This window comes from Nicotiana sylvestris, chromosome 12 (genome assembly GCF_000393655.2).
Source record: "Nicotiana sylvestris chromosome 12, ASM39365v2, whole genome shotgun sequence".
NCBI classification, from domain to species: domain Eukaryota; kingdom Viridiplantae; phylum Streptophyta; class Magnoliopsida; order Solanales; family Solanaceae; genus Nicotiana; species Nicotiana sylvestris.
This window is the reverse complement of record NC_091068.1, coordinates 45,935,073-45,961,341: the sequence shown is the minus strand read 5'-3', so window position 1 is coordinate 45,961,341 and position 26,269 is coordinate 45,935,073. Positions and strand designations below refer to the sequence as shown.

General features: G+C 39.8%; 1 protein-coding gene across 1 annotated transcript; it reads right to left on the bottom strand.

Annotated features, from left to right (window-relative positions):
- Positions 1 to 1,682: 1,682 nt before the first annotated feature.
- LOC104239183 (VQ motif-containing protein 25) lies at positions 1,683 to 2,102 on the bottom strand. Its single transcript, XM_009793753.1, has one exon. It carries the CDS (start codon positions 2,100 to 2,102, stop codon positions 1,683 to 1,685), a length of 420 nt encoding a protein of 139 aa, XP_009792055.1.
- Between the last annotated feature and the right edge of the window lie 24,167 nt (positions 2,103 to 26,269).

Here is a 26,269-nt window from a genome sequence, read left to right as displayed (position 1 = left end):
GAGGAAGGTGAAGAAGAAGACTGGGGAGATGAAATTGCTGGGGATTCGACTGATGGTGCTGACCAAGAGAGTGAAGGTGAAGATATGCTGTCAATTGGCTCACCAACACTTGCCAAGAAATGATGGTGCCTCAGATTCATGCCTCAAAAAGTAAGCTTAATTCCAATGCTCCTGCTTTTGTTCCCAGTAGTAACGCCTATTATGGCTGGACAACAATAGCTGATTGCAAACACTCCAGGCGATAATACGATGCAAATTGCTGTAACACCTAACACTGGGTAGCAACAGCTTCTTACAAACACTCCAGCTACTACCTTTGTTGATGTTCAAAATGCAGTAGCTCCATCAAATACTGGGCAGCAGCAACATCGTGAAGGCAATCCAGCTATCTCGTTGGAGGACAGATTGCTCCTGGACGCGTTGGTAAGCTCTAAGCCTATGAATCATTCTCAAGCTTTGAGCACTGGACAGGGTGTTAAGACCAGGAACAATATGCAACGTATGGAACAACATCAGGGCAAGGCAGTTATGGCAAAGGTACAAGAAGTAAATGATTTGATGACACAAGACCTCGTCCAAAATTTGTCACATCTAGTGCAGGTGGGAAAGGACATTTATGAAGAAGGAGATGAAGATGAAATAATGCAACAATGCAGGGCAGAGGCAGCACAAAGAGGTGATCTATCACCTATGTATAGTGGACAAAGCAAGAAGACTCATACAAGGAAGAAGAGTTGGGACGAAAAGGTGAATGAGGAAGTAAATGTTAGGCGACTCCCAATGAGAATTGCCAAACAAGAATAGGCTGGCCAAACTACATCCACGAGATCCAATCATTCAAAAAAGAAGTCATGAATTTTGAAGATATTTTGAAGAAGTTTGAGGAAGATGACAAAGAACTACAAATTGAAGAAATTACAAGCTTGGGCAAGAAGGGACAATGCTTTAATTCATACTACATTTTATTTTATCACTTTATTAGTATAGTCATTTGTAATATCATCACAGAGTATGTTATAGACTCTGTGATGATCATAGAATATTTAGTGCTCTCTAGTTCTTACTTTTTACATGCATGCTAGTAGGTGAGGCTTTTTTATGCCTCAATAGGATTAGTAAGGTAAGGTTTAGCCCAGTATATGATTGCTAATGTCCTATGCCTTTGGGAAGATATCCAAACGACTATGAAATTATATGCCCTCGTGAGACTTTGTCGGCAGCTACACCATGATCTTCTGCATGAGGCTGTCATCATATGGCAATGTGAGGCGCAGAGGAGTGGTGCTATTGTCCCCTTATTTGTACTCTTCCTATGTGGATTTTTTTTTATTATTAATAAAACTAGCCCTAGACACCTCGCCTAGTGGATTTGCTATATATATATATAAAACATGAAAAGCCTATGGGTATAGGAAAAATTAAGCAGCAAATAGAATTGATAGGAGTCAAATAATTACAAAGAAAAAAACCTGAAACATACAAGATAGAGAGAAAAAAGTCAATCAGCACTTCCTCCTATCCTCTTCAATCCAAATCCAACAAAACAGAAAAATAAAATTAATGAAGAATTAAGTCATCACACGCACCCAATTTTCTGCACACTATTTGGTTGAGATTGTCGAAAATTTTGAAAATCATTGTCAAGAACAAATTCAGAAAAAGTCTTCTACTTAATAATTTGTCTAGCAAAGGGGCATCTCAGTCTCACCAAACATATTAATCTGAGTAGACTTGAAAGGAAACACAGGAAATTCGCCAAAGTTTTGAATGAATCCCTCATCCATTCCATACCTACTCCAAAATCCATTCGACAAATTCTCAGCTCTATAATTTTTCTCTTCAGTACTTTCTTCTTCCATTTTCCTTTGAGGATTTATCAACTCTTTTCTTTTCTTGTTGCTTCCTTTACCTTCTGCTGCATGCTTTCCCGTCAGCCTTTGTACAAGCTCGCGAAAATTTTCAACGTCCGTTTTAATAATCTGTGGAGCAATTATATGAATTATTCGTATTTTTGGCTTCATCTTGGAAATTGAGTGTGAATCTTTATGCATGGTGAGCTTAGAACACCTTGGAATTTTATCACTTGTAAATATTGGCTTCATTGTCTCTGTTTCAATCAGCAAATCTAGGAATAGGAAAGATGGAGAATGTTGGTAATGTGGGATATATATATATATATATGTTGAAAGGGAGTTTAAATAATAAAGGGTTCGAAGTTAGAAAGATAAAGATCTAAGTTTTGCCTTTTGGAAGCAAGAATTGGATGGGATTCTTTGTCTTTAGTGGCTAATAGATTGTACCAAGTATCGGAACTAAAATAATCCATGTTTCTTGTTAAGTCCAAATTATTGATTTTTTTTAGCTTTTTTAATTTAATAACCAAGCATTTTCTTTCAATTCCTTTGCCTCCAAGAAAAATAATATATTCATATCCATAGTCCATAGATAGCTGTCCTAACAAGTTATAGTTAGCTAGCTGCGTTTTTATCAAGTTTCTTGGATGTTTACTTGTCATATTAATTTTATCTTAAGTCAACTTTATAACATGATGTACAATAATTTTCATCTGTATCTGAATTATATCTTTATTATATAATGATCGGCTGAATGCTACATCTTATCTTTTTATTATTTTTAACTAGAGCACCGCCAAGAGAGTGACTGATTTTGCTCTACAAGAGTCAACTTTAAGATGGCACGAGGGAGGATTTTGGCCTCTTTTTCTCAAGTTCATCTTATTGTTACCATTTTCTTCAATATTTAAGGTGGAAAGTCTTTTGGCTGATGTGAAAAGATTAGGCAGTGTTTCCCAGATTGACCATTGTTAGGTTAAAGGATTATATTGCGAAACTCTTTAATTAGTACCACAAACGCCTTCTCCTTCCTTGATTCAGGCAAATAATAGAATGATGAAAATCTCTTAATACTTTCCAAGCCGATTCTAGGATATGTTTTGCTTCATCACTAAAACCAAGAAAGCATTTGTCAACAATATTTTTTGTTACAATATATTATATACTGTTGCCAATAATAGTTTTGGCAACAACAACAAAGTTGCCTCACGTCGTTGAATAACCTCGGATGAAAAATATATAGGCAACAACAAATAAGCAAGAGCTGCTTACTATTAGGAAAAATAGGGGCAATTATTACAATATGTTAGAAATTAATCACTGTTAAAAAAATAAGACTTACATTATTTGAAAGTGTGACTTTGATCAAAAGGTCACATTATTAGGGCAATGCTTACCAATGGTGGCCTAAATATGCTTCTTTTTCTAAGACAACGCTTTTCATGAGTTAAAGAGTTTAAAAAAAAAAAATATTTGCACATCTTGGAGGCGAGAATAAGACATCTCATTTCCCTCTGCCACAAATGAATTTACATGTATAGCCGCAAAGAAATAAAATAATCTTCTTTATAATAACAACAATAATAATTGTTAGGATCGAAATTGTAACAATCCGACCGGTCATTTTGAGTTCTAGTGCGTCGTTTGTCAGTTTGAGGTCTTGAGTAGTTTCACTTTATGTATTATGACTTGCACGTGCGGTTGGTTTCGGTTTTAGGAAGTTCGGAGTTGATTTAGAAGGACAATTCTCAATTCAGAAGATTTAAGTTGAACTAGTTGACCAATGTTTGACTTTTGAGTAAACGACCTCGAAATCGGGATTTAAAGGTTCCAAAGGTTCGTATGATGATTTTGGACTTGGGCGTATGTTCGGGTTGAGTATCGAATGGTCCGAGAGCGTTTCGGTACTTATTGCGAAAAGTTGGCATTTTGAAGATTTTAGAATTTTTAAGTTTGATGTGAAGTGGGCTTTGGTGTTATCGATGTCCGTTTGGGATTCTGATCCTTGGAATAGGTTCACATTGCGATTTGTGACTTGTACGTAAAATTTGGCGTCATTCCGGAATGTTTAAGTATGATTCGGACACGTTTGTCGAAGTTTAAATGATTGAAAGTTGAAAGAAGGATTTCGATCGTCGATTCATGGTTTTGATATTATTCGTGGCATCTGGGCCTTTGGATAAGTTTGGATAAGGCATTGGTACTGGTTGGTATGATTGGACGGGGCCTCGGGATGGGTTCGGACAAATTCTCCTTGTTTTATAACTACTAGTTTCTGGTGTATTTGGTGTTGCATCACGATCGCGGAAGCAGGGTCGCAATCGCGAAATGCTAAATGGATTGGTAGAGACTTTGTTCTTCGCAATCGCGAAGATGGTGTCACGTTCGCGGAGCTTAATCAGGTTATGCTTCGTGTTCACGTGGTGATGATCGCAAACGCGCTGAGTTAGATGGGCTGGCCTGGGTCTAGAAGGTTGTTCATTGCGATCGTTTGGTTATGAACGTGAACTCGCAGGGGACTTTCTGAGGTTGGGGTTTATTGCCTTCGTATTCACAGAGATTGGCTCGTGTTCGTGTAGGCTTGTCTGGTTAAGCTTCGCGATAGCGAGGTGATTATCGTGTTCGCATAAGAGGATTTCTGGGCGAGATCTGTGTGGCCTTCACGATTGCGAGATCTTTTACACGATCACGTAGAAGAGTGGCCTGGCAGAAGTTAGCAAAATCAGGATTTGCTCATTTCATCTCATTTTTCTCTCTTGGAGCCGATTTTGGGGCTATTTTGGAGAGCTATTTCATCCAACTTTTGGGAGTAAGTATTTCTAAACCATTTTTGATTATATTTCATGAACACTTATGGATTTTTAACATAAAAATTGGTAGAAATTATGGGATTTTAAAGAAAAATCTGGAATCGGTATTTTTAGATTTTGACAATGAAATTGGACATGTAATTAAGAATAAATTATATATTTGAGTTCGTGGTGATATGGATAATGTTTATCTTCAGAACTTTTCGGAATCCCCAGGGGTTGACTTTTCAAGCGGAGTTGAGAATTATTATGAGTATAGGAGTATATTTTTATTGGTCTGCACGTTGTTTGACTAGTTTCGGATTGATAGGCATCGGTTTGAGGTGTTAGAGGAGCGTTGGAGCCAGTTATGGAACTTCAGAGAGAGGTAAATCTCCTGTATAACCTTGTGAGAGGGAAATTACCCCATAGCTATTATATTTGTAATGTGCTGCTTGTTATGTGAGCTACACACGTATGAGGTGATGAGTGTCTGTGTGTATGCTAGAATTCATGATTATGTCCGGGTAGACTTAGACTCACGTCATGCTTTAATTGTACTATTTGAGTTATTATTGCATATTTAAATGCTTTAAGTCACATTATGACATGAGACTAGACTCGCGTAGAGTAATGGACTTGCTATTTTAGATACTTGTCGAGGTACTTGATTAGCCGTAGAAATTGTACTTCCCTTAAGGATTTCTCCCGCGTTGTGAGTATTCATCGGAAAGTTTTCTTGAATTTTATAACTCAAACGTATATTCCTGAGTGGGGTTAAAGACCCGTAAAAGCTTCATATTCTAATGGGATCGGCCTGAACGCCTTAGCAGTACTCTTACGGGATCGGGTCGTTCGCCTCGGCAGTATGATGTATATATTCTTACGGGATCGGGTCGTTTGCCTCGGCAGTATCATGTATCACACTCTTATAGGATCGGGTCATTTGCCTCAGCAGTTTCATGAAGCACTCTTACCAGATCGGGCCACTCGCCTCGGCAGAATCGTGTGTAATTTGATAAGAAATCAGTGTATCTATGAGCTTTCCTGACTTGAGATGTGACATGCATCTGGTATTGTCCATTATGCATTCCAATTGAGGTAGTATCTGATACTTAAGGACTTTGTGTTTATTTTTCAGTTGAGAAACGTATTATGTACTTATATCTATTTTTAGTGTTTACTTACCGTGTTTCATATATGTTTACTTTTACTATATATAATTTATTGGACCGCTAGTAAGTGTCAATGTCGACCCCTCATTATTACTTCTCCGGGGTTAAGCTAGATCCGTACTAGGTACGCATTGATTTACGTACTCATGCTACACTTCTGCATTGATTGTGTAGGTATTTTCCAGTAATCATTCGAGCGCGTAGGCGCATCTGCTGAGGGGACTTTATGGTGAGTTGTATTTCATGCTACGATTCGTAGCACACAGAGTCTCCATCATAATTATTTGCTTTATTTTGTCTATCTTATATTCCAGACATATATTGTATTATTATTGTACTTCCTAGTAGATGCTCATGCACTTGTGATACTGGGTTTTGGGATGTTTTAGAAATTGTTTGTGATTTTGCTTAATATTATTATTTTATATCTTACTAAAATTGTATGTGTTCATGAATTTAATGCATTAATTTCTTTATCTAATAAAAATCATGATTTCAAAAGTAACAAAATGAATAATTAAATGGATAGTTCACTATTGGCTTGTCTAACGGCGAGGTTGGGTGCCATCACGGCCTGTACTGGAAATTGTATCGTGACAAAAATAATCAGATGTCATGCAGAAGCTAACAAAGCATACTTTCAATGACGATAAATCAAACATCAAAAGAGAAATATACCAAAAGAGACACAAACATTTAACGTAGTTCGGCCAATTGACCTACATTCACAGACGGAGATGAACAATACACTATATAAAAGAGAGTACAAAATAATGAGAAAACAACTTCATAAAGAGGCACACACAAGTGACATGCTAACACTTGTCTCAAAAATCCTCCCCTCTCCTAAACAAGACTCTCAAACCCCTTATGACTACATTGTGGATATTGATGAATGAGAATGAAGGATCCTTAATTTATAGAAGTCAAAAGCTTTCCTCCAAGAAAAAAGACTAGCCAAATATAGAAGAATTTTATTTTTCTTTTCGTAAAAGGCAAAATCAATTATAATAAATATGTTGCCCTTTATTCAAGAAATCAAAAAATCAAATATCATAAGAAAATCAGGGCAACACTTATCAAATCCCCCCTTTTGGCCTGAACTTTCAGACGAAATAAACTTGATCTACCTTCTCCACATAATTTTTAACAATCTGCATCTCTAAGTCTCCACCACAAAGTTTGTTTCGAGGTGAGTAGTACTCCGGTCAAATTTCTCAGACAAAATCATGATTACTGTCAAATAGGCTTCGGCTAAAACTAAACTCGCCTTGATGAACCTGTCTTGAACTCCGCTCTGATACCACTTGTTAGGACCAAAATAATCATGTATCATGCAGTAACTAACAAGCATACCTTCAATAACGATAAATTAGAGATCAAAAGAGAAATATACCTAAAAGAGATACAAACATTTAAAGTAGCTCGATCAAATTGACCTATACCCACAAGTACAAATGATTCATCCACTATATAAAAGAGCGTAAAAAATATCAAGACAAGAATCTCACAAAGAGGCACACACATGTGGTAGGCTAACACTTGTCCCAAAAATTCTCCCCCCAAACAAGTCTCTCAAACTCCTTATGTCTACATTGTGGATGTTGCTGGATAGGAAGGCATGATGCTTAATCTAGAGAAGTTAAAAATATATTTCTCCTAGAAAATGAATTGGCCAAATATGGAAGAATTGTATCTTTTTTTTTGTAAAAGGCAAAGTCATTTATGGCAAATATGTCGTCTTCCTTCAAGATATAGGAAAATCAATTATGATAAGAAAAGCAGGACAAACTCTTATTAATAATAACATATTTTAGTCTCAAATAAATTGAATTCGACTATACGAATCTTCTTTATAGTTTGTAGATGTTTCATAGCTTTACTAACTGTTGCTTTTGTTGTGTGTCATGTCTGACAGTTAAGCTTGCCTTATGATGAATAACAAAGAAGAAGAGAAAATGCAAAATAAATTTCCAAAATATTTCAAAATAATTTATATTTTTTAGGGCGTAAACATTAACTAGCTCTTCTTGGTGCACCCTTTTTCGTTTCGGTGAGCTAATTTATTGATCTTCATGATCTCTTGGAAACTATAACTTTCTTAAAGTTTTTCTTTTCTTTTAGAGTACTGTAACTTGTAGTATATTAAATTTTAGCAGTTAAGCTCTTGGCTGCAAATATTTCTTATAGTTAACGAGTTGACTTTTGCCTGTAAAGCTTTAGGCTAAGGTGGGGGAAGTATAAGTTGTATGCGGTCAATTCGAGGAGCTTGATATCTCGGAGTCTTAAAATGGGCTATAGGTCCGAGCTCGGGAAACTCGAACTGGAGATCGGATCCAACTAAGGGACATCCTCCTCGAGGAAGCTAATCGAAGGTCTGGCACGATCTATATCGAGGGCATCACAATCTCGAAGTCAAATCAAGAAAGAGGGGGAATTTCTCAGGAACACGTGGACTAGGGCATCAATTAAAGGATGAGGCTTGTACGAAATAGTACAGATCCGTACTAGGCCATTATACACTTGTACCAATAGAATCCTTTGATTTTATGAGGAATGTACTATATTGGGGTTTTCCCCTCCTATATAAAGGGGACCCCAATCACTTTCTAAAGATCAGATCATTCATTTCAATAGAACATTCTTATTCTTCTTGTTCAACATGCTCTTCAACTGTTCTTCAGCTTTATTATCTTTACTTTATTGTTCATACTTTATTACTCTTAGCTGACCTCGAGGTCTCTGGATAAGTCAAGCTCGAGTCCCCCTATTTCCCTCAACAACACTGATTTGGTTCTTTATTTCTTCTTACTTAAGCTCAATATTACTTGTTTAATCACTAGTATTAGAATATATCATATATCTTTAAAACCACAAAATATCTTTAATTGTTAAACTCATTTTTTGAGGTAAACAGTTTGGCGCCTACCATGGGGCTAAAGATAATAGTGATTATTTTAATGCTAGTTTTCTGATAACACACGTTATTCTTCACACTTTTTCTTGTCAAAGATTCTTTGATTTCAGGTTAAAATATGTCTAGCACACAAAATGCACCTGCTCATGACAGTGAAGGACTTAGAGAAAACAACAGCATAGGGCTCGGTGTACTACCTGTAATCCCTAAGGGAGTGCCGAACGTGGAGCCAGTTGATATCAGCTCCCACAACGCTCTAAACCCGGAAGCAGGCGCAGACCTTGTAAAGAATGGACGCAGGGAAGCCCAGGCTGGAGGCCAGGAAATATGAGGACCGGAAGAAGGAGGAATCAGCCTCCAGGTGATATTCGAGATGCTGCAAGCTCAGCGAGTCGCCATCGCTCAACTTCAGAGTCAGAACAGGACTACTAACACCGCCGAACCAGAAAACACACAGCACGAACTTGTGCTTGAAAGGCCCGATGAAAGCGGCATGGGGACTGACCCCATAATTATGAAAATGCTCGAGGAACTGACTAAAAGAATCGAGTCAGGAGAAAAGAGGATAGAAGACAACGATAAAAAGGTGAAAACTTACAACTCCCGAGTGAACCAAATACAGGGAGCACCTCCAGTTTTGAAGGGCCTAGATGCCAAAAAATTCATACAAAAACCTTTCCCCTCGAGCGTGGCTCCAGTGCCCATTCCCAAAAAGTTTCGCATGTCCAATATATAGAAGTACGACGGGACAACGGACCCTAACGAACATATTATTTCATACACATGTGGGATAAAAGGAAATGACTTGAATGATGCCGAAATCGAGTCAGTATTATTGAAAAAGTTTGGAGAAATACAATCAAAAGGAGCTATGATCTGGTATCACAATGTAGCTCCTAACTTTATTGATTCATTTGCTATGTTGGTGGATGTCTTCGTAAAAGCACACGCCGTGGCCATAAAGGTGGCCCCGTGAAAATCGGACGTATTCAAGATAAGGCAGAGGGACGACAAAATACTAAGGGAGTTCGTGTGCAGGTTCCAGATGGAAAGAATGGAAATACCCCCGGTCTCCAATGACTAGGCGGTTCAGGCCTTTATGCAAGGTTTGAATGAAAGAAGCTCAATAGCGCCTCGACAGCTAAAGCAGAACTTGGTCGAGTATCCAGTTGTGACATGGTCGGATGTGCACAATCGGTATCAGTCAAAAATTAGGGTCGTGGACGACCAGTTGGGAGCCCCCTCGGGTTCAATTCACCCAAACAGATTCGCAGCCAAGCCCCCGAGGGACATAGACCAGGGATCAAGATTCAACAAGGAATGGTATCGACCATATGATCGAAAAACCGATGGTCCAAGCCACAATACCTCTCGGGGAGATCAAAGAAGTGACCAAGGTTCAGGTTCTCGGGGGATCATGAGCAAGAACGGGTTCGATAAGCACATCTACCCTGCCGAAGACCCCCAATTATCAGAATACAATTTCAGCGTAGACGCATCAGGGATCGTCTCGGCTATTGGGAGAATCAAAGATATTAAGTGGCCCAAGCCAATACAGACCGACCCCTCCCAAAGGAACCCGAATTTGATGTGCAAGTATCATGGCACACATGGTCACATAACGGAGGACTACAGACAGCTAAGGGAGGAAATGGCTAGGTTATTCAATAAGGGCCACCTTCGAGAATTCCTAAGTGAGCGGGCTAAGAACCACTTCAGGGAGAGGGATGCAGGCTGAAAGAGTGAACCAGAAGAACCCCAACATGTCATTCACATGATCATCGACGAAGTCGACATCCCGCAGGGACCAATGTTCAAACGCACCAAAATATCCATCACAAGGGAAAAGCGGACTCGGGATTACTTGCCCGAGGACACCCTGACATTTAGCGAGGAAGACATTGAAGCTTTATCTCAACCTCACAACGATGCACTGGTAATTTCTATCCTTTTAAATAAAGTTCAAGTTAAATGTGTTCTCGTGGATCCAGGTAGTTCGGCGAATATAATCAGGTCCAGGGTCGTGGAGCAGCTCGGGTTGCTCGATCGAATCATACCAGCATCTCGGGTCTTGAATGGATTTAAATGGCAAGTGAAACGACGAAGGGGGAAATCATCCTCCCAGTCAACGTGTCCAGAACCATACAAGATTCCAAATTTCACGTCATTGAAGGTGACATGAGATACAATGCCTTGCTCAGAAGGCCATAGATCCATAGCATGAGGGCGGTACCATCGACCCTCCACCAAATGATGAAGTTTCCAACGAAGGATGGCGTGAAAACAGTATATGGAGAGCAGCATGCGGCCAAGGAAATGTTTAAAGTGCACGACTCAGTACCGATATCGGCTCCTTCAATGTTAGAGAAGTCAAAACACGAACTGGTGACCAAATAGCAATCACAGCTCATGCCCTCGGCTGAGCCCAAGGGACAAATGTCCGATGAACAGATAGCCGAGAGCAAAGGAGAAGATTTCCTCACCACTCAAACTTTCGTTGCCCCCAAGAATCAGATGCAATGAAGTCCATGATCGAAGAACTCGAATAGGTCATATTGATCGAGCATCTTTCGAAACAAAAGGTATACCTAGGCACGGGGTTAACCCCCGAACTCAGAAAAAAACTCATTCAATTTCTCATCGATATTTGCTTCGCTTGGTCCTATTTAGATATGACAGGAATTCCAACGAAGATAACTACCCATCGACTAAGTGTCGATCCCAGATTTTAACCAGTGAAACAGAAGAGGAGAACTCAATCTGAGGTAAAACATGCATTCATCAAGGAAGAGGTAACCAAACTTCTCAAAATAGGATCCATTGGGGAAGTAAAATATCCTGAATGGCTAGCTAACGTAGTGGTAGTCCCTAAAAGGGGAATAAACTAAGAATGTGTGTAGAGTACAAAGACCTGAACAAAGCATGCCCTAAAGATTCTTTCCCATTGCCCAACATCGATCATTTGTTTGATGCTACGGCTGGCCACAAGATTCTTACCTTTCTCGACGCCTACTCCAGATTCAAATAAACCCAGAGGACTGGGAAAAGACTTTGTTCATCACGAAGTTTGGTACATACTACTATAATGTAATGCCCTTCGAGCTAAAGAACACAGGGGCCACATATCAATGTTTAGTTAATAAGATGTTCGAGCATCAAATAGGCAAATCTATGGAAGTTTATATTGATAATATGCTAGTTAAGTCCCTACGCGTAGAGGACCATATAACCCATTTGCAGGTAATATTCGACACCCTTAGAAAATATAACATAAAGCTCAACCCCGAGAAATGCGCTTTTGGAGTCAGTTCGGGCAAGTTTTGGGCTTCATGGTATCGAACAGGGGCATCGAAATCAATCCCGATAAAATAAAAGCCATTGAGGAAATTAGTGTGGTGAACAATGTGAAAGTCGTTCAACGACTGATAGGACGGATAGCTGCCCTAGGTCGATTCATCTCGAGGTCATCAGATCGGAGCCATCATTTCTTCTCCCTGCTTAAAAAGAAGAAGAACTTCACATGGATCCCGGAGTGCCAGCAAGCCCTGGAAGAATTAAAACGGTATCTCTCAAGCCCTTCTTTTCTCCATACTCCGAAGGAGGGTGAAACACTCTACTTGTATCTGTCTGTGTCAGAGGTAGCGGTAAGTGGCGTGTTGGTTCGAGAAGAGCAAGGTACGCAATTTCCTGTCTATTATGTGAGTCGGACCCTAGAAGATGTTGAAACCAGGTATCCACATTTGGAAAAATTAGCTCTTGCATTAATGAGCGCATCTAGGAAATTAAAACCATATTTTCAATATCATCCTATATGTGTACTAACTACATATCCACTTCGAAATATCTTGCATAAGCCCAAATTATCGGGCAGATTGGCCAAGTAGGTCATCCAACTCGGAGGATATGATATCGAATATCAACCTCGGACGGCCATCAAGTCTCAAATTTTGGCGAACTTCATGGCCGACTTCACACCTGCCCTCGTACCCGAAGTAGAAAGGAACTCTTACTAAAAACGGGTACATCGACGGGGGTTTGGACCCTCTTCACGGATGGTGCCTCGAATGTGAAAGGGTCCGGGCTCGGCATTATTTTGAAATCACCTACGGGCAGTGTTATTAGACAATCTATCAAAACCTCTAAATTGACTAACAATAAGGCCGTATGAAGCCATAATCATAGGTTTTGAACTAGCCAAGGGCCTTGGAGCCGAGGTCATCGAGGCCAAGTGTGATTCCCTTTTAGTGGTAAACCATGTAAATGGAAGCTTTGAGGTTCGAGATGAACGAATGCAGAGGTACTTGGACAAACTTCAAATAACATTACCCTGCTTCAAGGAATGGACACTGGATCATGTACGTCAAGAACAAAACAGCGAGGCCGACACACTAGCAAACTTGAGATCGTCAGTCGAAGAAGATGATATCGTCCCTGGGGCTGTCATCCAGTTGTCAAAGTTAGTGATCGAAGAAGGCCATGTAGAGATTAACTCAGCAAGCTTAACATTGGATTGGAGGAACAAGTATATCGATTATTTAAAGCATGGGAAGCTCCCCTCAGACCCAAAGGAGTCAATAACACTCCGAGCCAAAGCGGCTCGATCTCGCTCGATGAAAATGGAACATTATACAAAAGGACCTTCGATGGGCCGCTGGCAGTGTGCTTGGGACCCGGTGATACAGATTATGTATTGCGGGGAATACACGAAGGCTCCTATAGGAACTATTCTGGTACAGACTCTCTAGTTCATAAGGTGATCAGAGCAGGATATTATTGGGACAACATGGAAAAAGATACCAAGGAGTTCGTTCGGAAGTGTGATAAATGCCAGAGATTTGCACCAATAATTCATCAACCGGGTGAACAACTCCACTCGGTCCTATCCCTATGGCCATTCATAAAATGGGGGATTGACATCGTCGTCCCCCTACCAACGGTGCCAGGTAAAGCTATATTCATTTTGTTTATGACTGACTATTTCTCAAAATGGGTTGAAGCGCAAGCCTTCGATAAGGTAAGAGAAAAAGAAGTCATCAATTTTATATTGGACCACATCATATGCCGGTTCGGGATACCCGTCGAAATAACATATGACAATGGAAAAAAGTTCATCGGTAGCAGAGTGACAAATTCCTCGAGGACCATAAAAACAAAAGGATCCTATCGGCACCTTACTACCCAAGTACAAATGGATAGGCCGAGTCCAATAACAAAACCATTATCCAAAACTTGAAGAAAAGGCTAGATGATGCAAAGGGGAAATGGAGAGAGGTATTACAACAGAAGGACAAACCTTCGATATTTCAAAGTTTGGGACTTAGTTCTAAGGAAAGTCACTCTTAGCACTCGAGACCAAAACGAAGGGAAGTTAGGTCCCAATTGGGAAGGACCGTACCGTATCCTCGGAGTCATAGGGAAATGATCCTACAAACTCGGCACAATGGAAGGCGAGCAGCTACCAAATAATTGGAATATATCAATGCTCAAGCGGTATTACTGCTAAGATCGAAGACCTCGGGTTTGAAAGCATGCATTGCACTTTTTCCCCTTAGATCGGGTTTTATCCCAAATGGGTTTTACCGGCAAGGTTTTTAACGAGGAAACACCTATATGCTACCCAAGGGCCACTCAACGAGTATTCAAGGCTTCTTTTCAGTCAACCTCGAATACTGGGGGGAATCTCCCTGGGAGGTTATAGCTCCAGGAAACACATTTTGCGCCTAATAGGGCCTCGGCATGAGAACTTTGTAATGGGCCAAACGGTCAAATAAACCGTGTCCATATAGAATGATCAAGCCCCAATGGCGAAGCGTGTACGCATGTATTAAGTATTTAAAGAAGCATTCTGGTTATATCAAAAAACACTTTGTATCTCATACAAATTCTATACTTACAATCCAATGGGAAGTGACTCAAGGACCAAAACACCCTAAAATACCTGGGGACTGTCACTGATAGACAACATGTCTGAGTCATTAAAAACTCGAACCCATAAGACCTCAAAAAGACACCTCCCTCAAAACAAAGGCCAAGGCCACTATACTCGGGGACTAACTCTTCGGACAAGTTCGAAGAGTTATTGGGAAACAAATCCAAGCGACATACCCAAAGGCTACGGCCACATTAAAGACTACGGTCACATAAAGACTACGGCCAAAATAATGCGATTCGAAGACGTCCAATTTTCTCTATAAAATTAAAGACCTTCAAACATTGAAAAATCGGTTAAACCAGGATACACCCGTCAAAAGCAAAATATAAGGGGCCTCGAAAAATTCAGCCCCCAAAAAATCTAAGGGCTTCGATAAATCAGCCCTCGAACAAACTAAGGGCTTTGATGAATCAGCCATCGAGCAATCCAAGGGTTTGGATAACACTAGCCTTTGGAAAACCCTTAAGAGGTGCTCGATTACGTCCACGCAAACAAAATGACTAATAATGTTCCGATACGTCGAGCCCTCAAAAAAACCAACGGGTACAAAATACATGCTAATGCATAACTAAAATTTCATTAGTCTTTTAGCTGAAGTAATGGGAAACTATATAGCCATTTTTAGAGGCCGAAATGTCCCAATTAAAAAAGCCTAAGGGGTAACCTAAAAGAGCCTAAGGGCCAACCTAAAAGAGTCTAAGGGCCAACCTAAAAAGAGCCTAAGGGCCAACTTAAAAGGAAAGATAGGGTCAAAGACCTATGGGAATCTGAGACCCCGATCTTATTTAACTCGGACCCAAAGGCCTTGAGCTCGCAGTAATTTGACTTTAAGTTTGGCTCGGGGACCATCTAAAACCCTAAGGGGTACGATCTCGGGCAATAAAAGCCTAAGGGCTTATTGCGAGTCTAAACCAATACTCGAACTTAACATGTGAATCATCGGAAGTCCTTATAAACAGGGACAAAATAAAAAATCAGCACAAATCAAGAAAAGAACAAAAGGATACTTTATATTCATCAGGAAAATTTACAAAGCATATTACAATAAAGGACCCTTATACAAAAATAGAAACCTAATCTATTTCGGGGCCACGTTCTCGGGAGTGTCGTCTTCGTCTCCGATAGCTTTATCTTCTGAAGCCTCTTCCCCTTCGGAAGCATATTTTTCACTTTTCTCGTCCTCGGATCCATTCACCACATCCTCATCATCAGAGGAGACAAGAAACCTAGCATCAATTTCCGGTGCTTGTGCTTCGGCTATCTCCTCAGCAAGGTCAAATCCTCAAGCACGGACTTCCTCGAGAGTATCCCTCTGGGCTTGGCACTTAGCCAATTCACTGCTCCATTTTGCCCAGTTAGAGGATTCCCTCAACTCAGCTTGAATGACCGCGGTTTCTCTCTGGTATATAGCAATGGATTTATCGGCCGCAGTCTTTATCTTCTCAATTTTGGCCTTAGTTTGTGAATCCTTGGCCTTAGTTTGTGCAGCCTCGGACTTAGCCTGTGCAACTTCAATTTGGGCTTTAATCAGATCGGCCTCTAACCCTTTGATTTTTCTAGCTTGAGCTAGGCCCTTTGCTTCAATATCACGAAGCATAGCCTCAGCCGAGGCCAGTTGGGTCGTAATAGCTTTCTTATCAGCACCAAGTTGATACATATTCCTCTTCCACTGATGGCAATCAGCCCGAACCTGATCCACCTCGTCCTGGAGCCACCCGATCATGTCAAGCGTTTGCTGCAGTTGAGACATCAAAGTATTAGCCTCCGAAGCATAGCCAAGAATGCCGAGCTCTGTTAAAATCAAAGTTACCTACTCGTCCAGCTCGGACTCGCTCTTTTGAGCTTTGGAAAAAGCAATTCGGAGGTCCTTAAGCTCCTCTTCCTTCTGATTACAAAGGAGCCTCAAGGCCTTCTCTTCGCATGAGAATCTCTTGAGCTCGACCTTACATTATTTCAGCTCGGCCTTGAACTTTGCAACAACCTATACATAAATAAAGGCATGTCAGTCTAAGGAGAAGAAAGAAAAAATCACAATACTAAAGGGAAGATCCTTACTCGAGAAAAGAGACGCTGGGCCTCTTCAAAAATGGAGGATGTATCATTGAATTCATCGGCACCCACAACTCCAGCATAGTAGTTGTGGAAAGGATCATCCCCGATGACCTTACTTGTGTCGGGCTTATGCAAAGTATTGGCTTCCTCGATTGCCTCCCTAGAATAGGTTGGCAATGAAAGGTAATGACCTGTTGTCGCGAGCCCGAGATTTTCATCGGGGCATTCTCATTATCTTCGGGGGCCTAGGCATCCTCGGGGGCCTCAGCGTTTACCCCCCTCTGGTATACTTGTTGAAAATGGAGGGACAATCTCAACCTCCGAAGATATGGAGGCCTTGCCAATCTCTTCTCTTCGGGCATCCTCGTCACAAGGTGGATTTTCCAGCTCAGAAGGTTTGGTGACCTCGACTGGCTTCCTGGTCCGAGCCACCAGCGCGGTTCTTCTTCATCATTTTCCTCACCATCCGGGGAGTCATGAGCTGAGTCTGTGTCCGTTTGAGCAAACCTTTTTTGCAGTCTTCGAGTGGAGGTTTTCCTGTCTTGGAGGTCTTCGGGATATGAGACCCTCTTTCTTTTATTGTCCTTCTCGAGATTTGAATTTGAAAGCTTGGTTGTCTCCCCGGGTGGGGCCGGCCTCATCTCGGACGCATCTCCGAGGCTGTGGTTCTTGGCCTCCCATTTGCCCTTCGCCAAATCACGCCACTTACATTTGTCATAAAAGGATGTGGCAGCTAATTTCCTAACCCAATCCTCAAGGTCGGGCACCGCCAAGGGTGCCCAAGCATCGACTGTTAAAAGAAAGATAAGTAAGCTATGAAAAATGAAAAAATAAGAATAGAAACGAAGGAAAATGTGGACTCCACTTACGATTAAATTCCACCTCTTTGGGAACGGCATTTTTTCCTCAGCAATGATGTCCGAGGTCCTGACTCTAACAAATCGGCTCATCCAGCCTCGATCTTTGGTTTCATCGGTACTGGTGAAGAAGGACTTCATGGTTCGACATTGCAGCTTGATGAGCCCTCGGAATAACTGGGGTCGGTACAACCGAATTAGATGGCTGAGGGTGAATTCTAAACCCTTGGCCTTCTCAGAGAAGTACCGTAACATGATAACGATATGCCAGAACAAAGGGTGGATTTGGCCACGGGTAACTTCGTATGTCTTGCAAAAGTCGATCACTACCGGATCGAGGGGGCCCAGTGTGAAAGAGTGAAAACACTCAAAAACCCCTCCTTGTGGGTAGTTATGCTTTCGTCGGGCTTCGAAAACTTAATCTCGACCTCGTCCCCCATTGACAATCCCGCCAAACATCCTTGATGAGCTGCTCCGTTATCAGACTAAGGTACCGGGATACGTGCTCACATCGGCCTTCGGCATTAGGAGGATTCTCGATACTGAAGTCCCTCTTGATGATACAATCGCCAGGGGTGATGTCTTCAAGTGTCAGCGGCACCACCGGTTTAGCCGACCGAGAGGCAGAAGAAGATGATGTTGTATCTTTTTTAGGGATCGTCTTGAAAGTTCTGGCCATGGTTGCAAGGTAAGAAATACGGGTGAACAGGGACGAAGTATTTTCGGTTAGAGCTTGGTACTTAAAGACGTTCAAAGAAGCAGAGGAAACAGGTGATTGAAGAAAGAGATGAGGATTGGTAGATATTGAAGAAAGTTAAAGTTATTTACTAAAGGAAGACGTCCCTATTTATAGAGGGGTAATGGCAGTTCAGAGGCGTTAATGGCCAACCAGCACTGATGTGCATTTAATGTTTTTGGGAAAGTGGACCGATGGGACGTTTCGGTCACTTCGAACGTTGGCTTCACAAGGATAACATCATCACTAGAGCTTCGGTGAAATCGAGGTCAAAATTGTTTCATATCATTCCATTCTAAGAAACGCGGGGATTATGTGTATGCGGTCAAATTCGAGGAGCTTGATATCTCGGAGTCTTAAAATGGGCTATAGGTCCAAGCTCGGGAGATTTGAAGTGGATATCGGATCCGACTAAGGGACACCCTCCTCGAGGAAGCTAATTGAAGGCCTGACACGATCTATATCGAGGGCATCACAATCTCGAAGTCAATCAAGAAAGAGCGGGAATTTCTTAGGAACACGTGGACTAGGGCATCAATTAAAGGGTGAGGCTTGTACGAAATAGTGCAGATCTGTACTAGACCGTTATACACCTGTACCAATAGAATCCTTTGCTTTTATGAGGAATGTACTATATTGGGGTTTTCCCCTCCTATATAAAGGGGATCCCAATCACTTTGTAAAGATCAGATCATTCATTGCAATAGAACATTCTTATTCTTCTTGTTCAACGTGTTCTTCAACTGTACTTCAGATTTATTGCCTTTACTTTATTGTTCATACTTTATTACTCTTAGCTGACCTTGATGTCTCTGGATAAGTCAAGCTCGAGGCCCCATATTGCCTCAACAATATTTGGTGCTTTATTTCTTCTTACTTAAGCTCAATATTACTTGTTTAATCACTAGTATTAGAATATATCAGGTATCTTTAAAACCACAAAATATCTTTAATAGTTAAACTCATTTTTTGAGGTAAACATAAAGGTGTTAAACGGGTAGGTCGGGTCGGGCCGCTATTTTTTGGACCCGTACGGGTTACGGTCCGGGCCTGTTCTGGATTGGTTCTTAACGTGTTTAACGGGTTCGGGTTCATCCGGGTAAAAATTGAACCGTAAGGGTTACGGGTTGAGGGGGCCGGGCCGGGCTGGGTTTAGTGTATTTTTAATTATTTTTTTTGGAATTTTGTATAACTATTGTAGGTTATATTAGTACAAAGTATTAACATAAAGAATACAAGGAAGATGAGAAAAAAATGCACTTGTTGCAAGTGCTACATTTCTTTCATAATTCAAACTTACAAATTGAAAGATTTACATTTTTAACAACAAGTAAATTGAAAGGTTTTGCATTGCCTTAGTAAGTTCTTCATAATCAATATGAACTGATTGACCTTCTTCTGGAGTGTTAAATTCGGATGGGTTACCATGTGTTAATATATCTCCAAGTTCCTCGTCTTCTGGGCTATCAACATCTTCACGTCCTTGATTTCTTCATTCCGATCTAATCCAATCTCTGAAACATACTAAAACTTCCAAAGCATTGCTTCCCAATGAGTGACGGGTGTCTCCAAGTTGTTGTCTTGCTTGGCTAAATGCACTCTCTGATGCAACAGTAGAAATTGGCACATTCAGCACGTCCCGAGCCATAGCGAAAAGAACATGAAATTGCTTTCCATTCTCATGCCACCATCCCAACGGTGAAAATTCCTTTGTGCGAGGCTCTTTTTGCTTCTGCAAGTAGAATTGAAGTTCATCAATGTTCCTACTACTGGTTTGAGTGTTAGAAAATGTAGAAAAAATATTAAAACTATCAAGGCCTTCTTCATCATCCACAGTAGCAGAAGTGGTACACTGCATAGTAGGATTAACATTGCCTACAACACGAGCAGCATCATCAATTACATTTGCATAATAGTTATATAATTGTTGTAAATAATCATTTAGCTTGTTCATAGAGACATATAAATCTGGGATTTCAGTTGGTCCAATCTCCATATAAGTATATAAAGCATTCATTAATTGGTGACAATCTGACATCTTAATAGAAGGATTTAAAATTGCACCAATTAAGTAAATCGGAGGAATTGGAAAGAAATATTTTTTGAATTTTGCTTGCATTTTTTCAACAACATCCTTATATTTTTCTTTCTTCTTAAATTCAGAGAGTAGAAAAGAAATTTCAGCTATATGTACTAAAACCATAGTAACAGTAGGGTAATATTCTCCAGAAAACTCAACAATAGTTGTATAAAATTTATATAAAAATTTAACAACATCACTAATGACCTCCCAAGTACTAGTTGTTAACATACGATTTGGATCAGTACAATGCGCATTAGCAACTTCAGTTATTGGGAATCTATATTTGTAGCAACATTTTAAAAATATATATGTATAATTCCATCTAGTAACAATTTTGTTTGGCATCAATCTGGGTTTAAGGTTATACTGGACACACTTATTCTTAAATTCCTTTATTCTAGATTGTCTATTATTTCCTTGAATAACATCAACTGCTCTTCTAACATGAGTAATCTCAGTTGAAAATAAATCAAGGCCACTTTTAACAATTAAATTATAAATATGACATGCACACCTAACATGAAAAATTTCATCAAGAGGTGGTTGCAAATGCAGTTTTAATATTGAAATTGCGGCATTATTGTTAGAAGTATTATCAAAAGACATACACAATACTTTTTGTTAAGATTATAAAATTCAACAACTTCACAAATAGTACTACTTATAAACATAGCAGTATGACTCTGATCTTCATCATATCTAAAAGTGATAATACGTTTTTGCATACAAGTAGTATCATCTATCCAATGACATGTAATTGTCAAATAATCATTATCATTAACAATATGGCCAATATCAGAAGTTAGAGAAACTCTACAAGGAAGGTGGCTAAACAAATAACGTATGTATGTTTGATATTGTCCATGAAGTCTGAAGATATCAGCTCTACAAGTACTTCTAGGGATACCTTTAAATAAAGGATTGTAAATCCTTTGAATATACATAATAAGATATGATGAAGAAGCAAAAGAAAAAGGTAGACAACCCAAAGCAATCATTTTTGCTAACTCCTCATGATCCTGCATTTTATCATATTTCACTAGACCTCCAGTAGTAGGGTTAATAGTTGTTTGATTTCCATCACCATCGGCGCTCCATTCTATGGGATGCTTAGTTCTCATATGTCTACTAAGCGTTCTAGTCCCCCCTAAATTTCCTCCAGTCAAATGTTTAAAATCACATTTACAAATTTTGCATTTAACTCTATCAGTACCTTCTATTATTTCTAAAAACAATTCCAAACCTTACTTCTTTTTCTACGATTAGTAGTCGGAGCCACAGGTGGTCTACTACTAGTGCCACGACCACCACCCTTTGTAGCAACTCCAACACTACCAGCTTCAGCACTAGTAGGTGTAGCTCGTATCTCATCTTCCATTCCTATTTCATTATCTTCTATTCCAAAATTTTCTTGTAATTGTTCATAATCTATATCTATATTATCATTAGGCGATGTTTCGGAAACATGTGAAAATGATAATGGGTTATTACTATTACTACCAGATGCTGAAGGACTACCTCTTTTTTTATTTCCCCTACCAGTAACTCTTTTACACGCTCTTTTAGCAGCATTAAATATATTGTAAAAATTAAAGTATAAGCTAAAATTAAATATGCAATTAAAATAGTAAATAAGAGAAAGAGTTGGAGGGAGTGCACCGAATTCGACAATAAATTGAGCACTTGATTACGCAATTCCGATGTTACCATGAATAAACGTCAAGCAAGTATTTCAATTTTGAACTTCAATTGTTCAAACTTCAAATTCTGAATGATAAAACACGATAAATTAAATTCAAGAAAAGAGAGACAAATAAAATTAGAAGATGAATTGAAGACTTGAAGTCTTGCAAATTGGAGAATGAGAGAATGAGAGAAATTGAGATTGAGAAATAAATATTGAGTGAAGTAATGAAGAAGGGGGGGGGTATTTATAGTTTTAGAGAAGGTTAATTTTGTAAATTGAAAAAGGGTTAAAAATTAAAAAAAAAACTATTTGTGCAATTTTTCCGTTGGCCAACGGACCAATTCAAGGTCTGACCGTTGCCAACGGTCAGTGGGGCCCACCTATTTCAAAAATTAAAAAAAAAACAAAAAAAAATTCTAGCTGTTGTACCGGGCCGGTTAATCCGGTAAGGGTAACTGTTCATTGGACCGGTTCAACCGGTCCGGTTACCCGTTTTAAAATTCTAAACGGACCAACCCTCTCTACCCCTCCTACCCAGCCCAGCCCAACCCCTTTTAACCAACCCGGGCCGGTTCCGGATTTAACCGGTCTGGGCCGGTCCGGAATCGGGTCAACCGGCCCGTTTAACACCTATAGGTAAACATAAGTATTGACTTTTTATTATAAAATTCAAGAACTCCTAGTGTCACAAATTAAATAGAAAGTCCTAGTTTGCAATATTGTCCGCTTTATTAGAATTTTTTTTAAGATTTTTTTTTTTCAAATGTCGCAAGACAAAGATAAGTACATATATGATGTTCTCTGTGTATTTTTGATATTAACTTCAACCGAAACTCTGTGCGCTATTGATGTATCTTTATGCTTGCGCTCCACTATAACATTTTTGAAAAAACAGTGTGGCTTTCCCATTTTGATAGCTGGATAAGTAGATAAACAATGAACAATTGCCAGAAATGGGAAGTGGAAGACCAGATATATATGCTCCTACAATTATGAGGCATTTTATATATAATTGCACACCAATAGATGAAATATGTGCTAGCAGCTTCGTCATGATCATCATATCAAAGAAATGCTTGGGGGGGGATAATAATTAGTTAGCATTTAGTAGTGATATAGATACCGGTATAATATAAAGAAAAAAATTTAATGTTGTTTGCTGATGTCTAAATTGATGACGTTCTTGCCTCTTTTCATTTATTAATTCATGTATTTTCAAGGCTGGAGGAGTAGAAAGACAGAAGAAGGTCTCTGTACCATGCAATTCCCGATTGCCATGCCAAGACTTTTACCTTGGCAATGCCGTAGTTACCTAGGTTAGCGTGGAGGGGATCATTTATTAGTACGTCCAGTCGGGTTATCTTTTTCTTGAAGGCTCAACATATGGTCGAGAAGGTTTACTTGGCCTATATGGCCTTTGTTCGAGATACTTTTATGGAAACTCCCACGATAGATTTAGTGCCCGTGGTCCGGGAGTTCTCCAATGTATTTCTTGCTGATCTACCAGGCATGCCACCGGATCGTGTCAACTAATTTCTAAGACTAGATAAACCTATCACAAAACAAGATAGATATCAACCAAGAGTGGAGCATGTGATAACATGACAAATCAACCAACAACTCATAAAAACACAAAGTGAAATCATTTAAGGAAAATAAGGATGGGTTCAAAACATCAACCCGTTCTAACACATGAGTAACATCATGAGTAACATCAAGGATCACCACAAAATACCACATAACATCATAAAAAAGCCACCCTTTGTGCCACAATATTACAAAACAACAAGATACGAAGTGATACGATCCTAGATAGCCCCGTCAAAACAGAGAATATTGAAGATGACTCCGAATTATGTAGTGGACCTTTGACTCGCTCCAAGTCCAAGAACGCGCGAGAGATGCACGCCGAGGAGCTGCATGGTCTTCAACAATTAACTAGAAGATGTTTGGAGAGTTACTTAGAGGATTCATGCAAAGGATACTATGTTTGGAGTCTTGAGAATTGAAGAATCAAGACCCCAAGTTAAACCGTGTGACACAGTTTCACCAATCGTTGGCTATGGTTCAAGAGGGGCCTGAAGAGCTGAAGGAAATAAGCTTCTAGAATTCATCATGGTTCAGTTGTGCGTCACGGTTGAGGCTACGGTTTGGCCTGACGAGTTTTTTTGGAACATTAACTTTGAAACTTTTCCTATTTTACCCACTAGGTATTTATAATAGCCCAGGGTTATTTCACTAGGAACTTAGCATATTTTGACGTCAGAGAACTCTTGAGAGAGATTTGGAACCTCTTGGTTCGAGTTCGACTTTGGATTACATGTTTTCAAGACTTGGGTTCTTAAGGGTAATCTTCTTCTCCTTTCTTTATATCTAGGGTTTCTAATTTCTCGTTCTTGGGAGGCGATCAGATAATATTTTGATTGTTATTTGAGACGTTCAATTGGGGTTCTAGATTTTCTTCTATACTACATTATTCAGATTACTTTGATTATCTTAGTCAAACCTATCATTAATTTTGCTTTAATCATTGTTATTTTCATATTCTGATGTTTGTGTATCTCGAATCGTATCAGTTGGTATCAGAGCGAAGGCTCGGGTATTGTTCTAACAAAACCATGTTCCCTAGTCTTGAAATAAAGATCCGAATTATCAAAAAAAACAAAAGAAGGAAGTATAGTTCTTATTTCCGACTAAACTCTAGTCGAGATGCTTAAAAAACAAAACAAAAAAATTGTTCTTGAGTTTAAAAAAAATAGAAAAAAAATTATTATTGAAGTGTTCTTGTTGATTGTTGGGGAAAGATTACTTTTGGGTAAGAAAGATCATTGGGGATTCTTGTTAAGAACTAACTAGTGCTAGTTCGCATTAAATCGTTCTTAATATTTGAAACTGACTATTTTTTCGTGCCAATTCGTTTGTGCTTTTCTCATTATTTTCATAGAAATTTCTTGGCTCCCGTCCTTAGGTTTTAAAAGTCCGTTTTTTATTACATAAACTTCACTCTTGTGTACGGTGAAATCGGGGGGTCCAATTCCTCGTCATTAAGGTGTTTCGGGAAGTCATCTCGAGATCTCGAGGCTGCGAGGTTGCGGTCGAGTTCTCTCCCTCGACATCCATTTACTCTCAACCCAACGACAATGACGGGTATGGGGAGTTCCCAAGGCGAGCAGATAGTACTGGCAAGAGTCTGGTGTCACGTCTAGTCGTCCTATCTCCATACCTTTACAATTAATGCACTTTGTACTATGTTGAGATTCCCCTCCTATATAAGGGGGATCCTTTTCATTTTGTAAGCGGCCCCTGTTGCTCTAACTATTCTACACGAAATATACAAGAATTCTTTCTTTTCTCTCTAACATATTCTCCAAACATTATTGCTATTGCTTACTACTTTCATACTTGTTCTTTATTTATTGCTTGTTATCGGCCATAAAGAGCCTCTTTTAATTATATCCTAACTGTTAGCCCCTTCCCGATTATCCCTAATAGCTTGAGCCCGATCCCAGGCATCGACCTCGAGGTCCATCATCGGTTAGTCCGAGGCCCAGACAGCTAACCCCTTGGTTTGATTATAACTCTATTTTAGCTCGCATTTCTTCTTTTATCTTCACATATCTTGCATCAACTGCTTTAATAACTAGCATAAAAATAGATCACGTATTTTTAGAGTCTCATCAACAAATTTAATTGTCATTACTATTTTTATGGTAAATAGTTTGGCGCCCACCGTGGGGCTAAAAATAATAGTAATTATTTTCTTGCTGGTTTCGTTACACAACGCAAGTTATCTTTCACACTTTTTCTTGTCCAAGATCTTCGATTTCAGGTCAAAATGTCTGGCTTATGAACAGAGTTGAGAACGACTACCTTGAAAACTACGGAGAAAATGGCGTGGTTGTTCCAATTGTTGGCGCGCCACCACAGAACCCCGACAACGCGCCTGGACCGATTCCAACGGACGCGAGTTCGCAAGACGCACAGCAGGTCAACAAAACCTCACACACTGACAGGAGCATACAACATGACGACCAATAGAAAGCCCGAAAAACCCCGGCTCAGGAATAACAGGAAGTTAGTCTTCATGTTATTTTTGAAATGTTGCAGGCACAACAGCTGGCTATCGCTAAGCTACAAAGCCACCCGAAGGCTCCTAGAGCAGTAGTACCGGTAACTACTTCCCCGGCC

Bases quoted from the DNA above. Each gene is read 5' to 3' on its own strand.
- LOC104239183 (XM_009793753.1), bottom strand. From the start codon at position 2,102: ATGAAGCCAATATTTACAAGTGATAAAATTCCAAGGTGTTCTAAGCTC.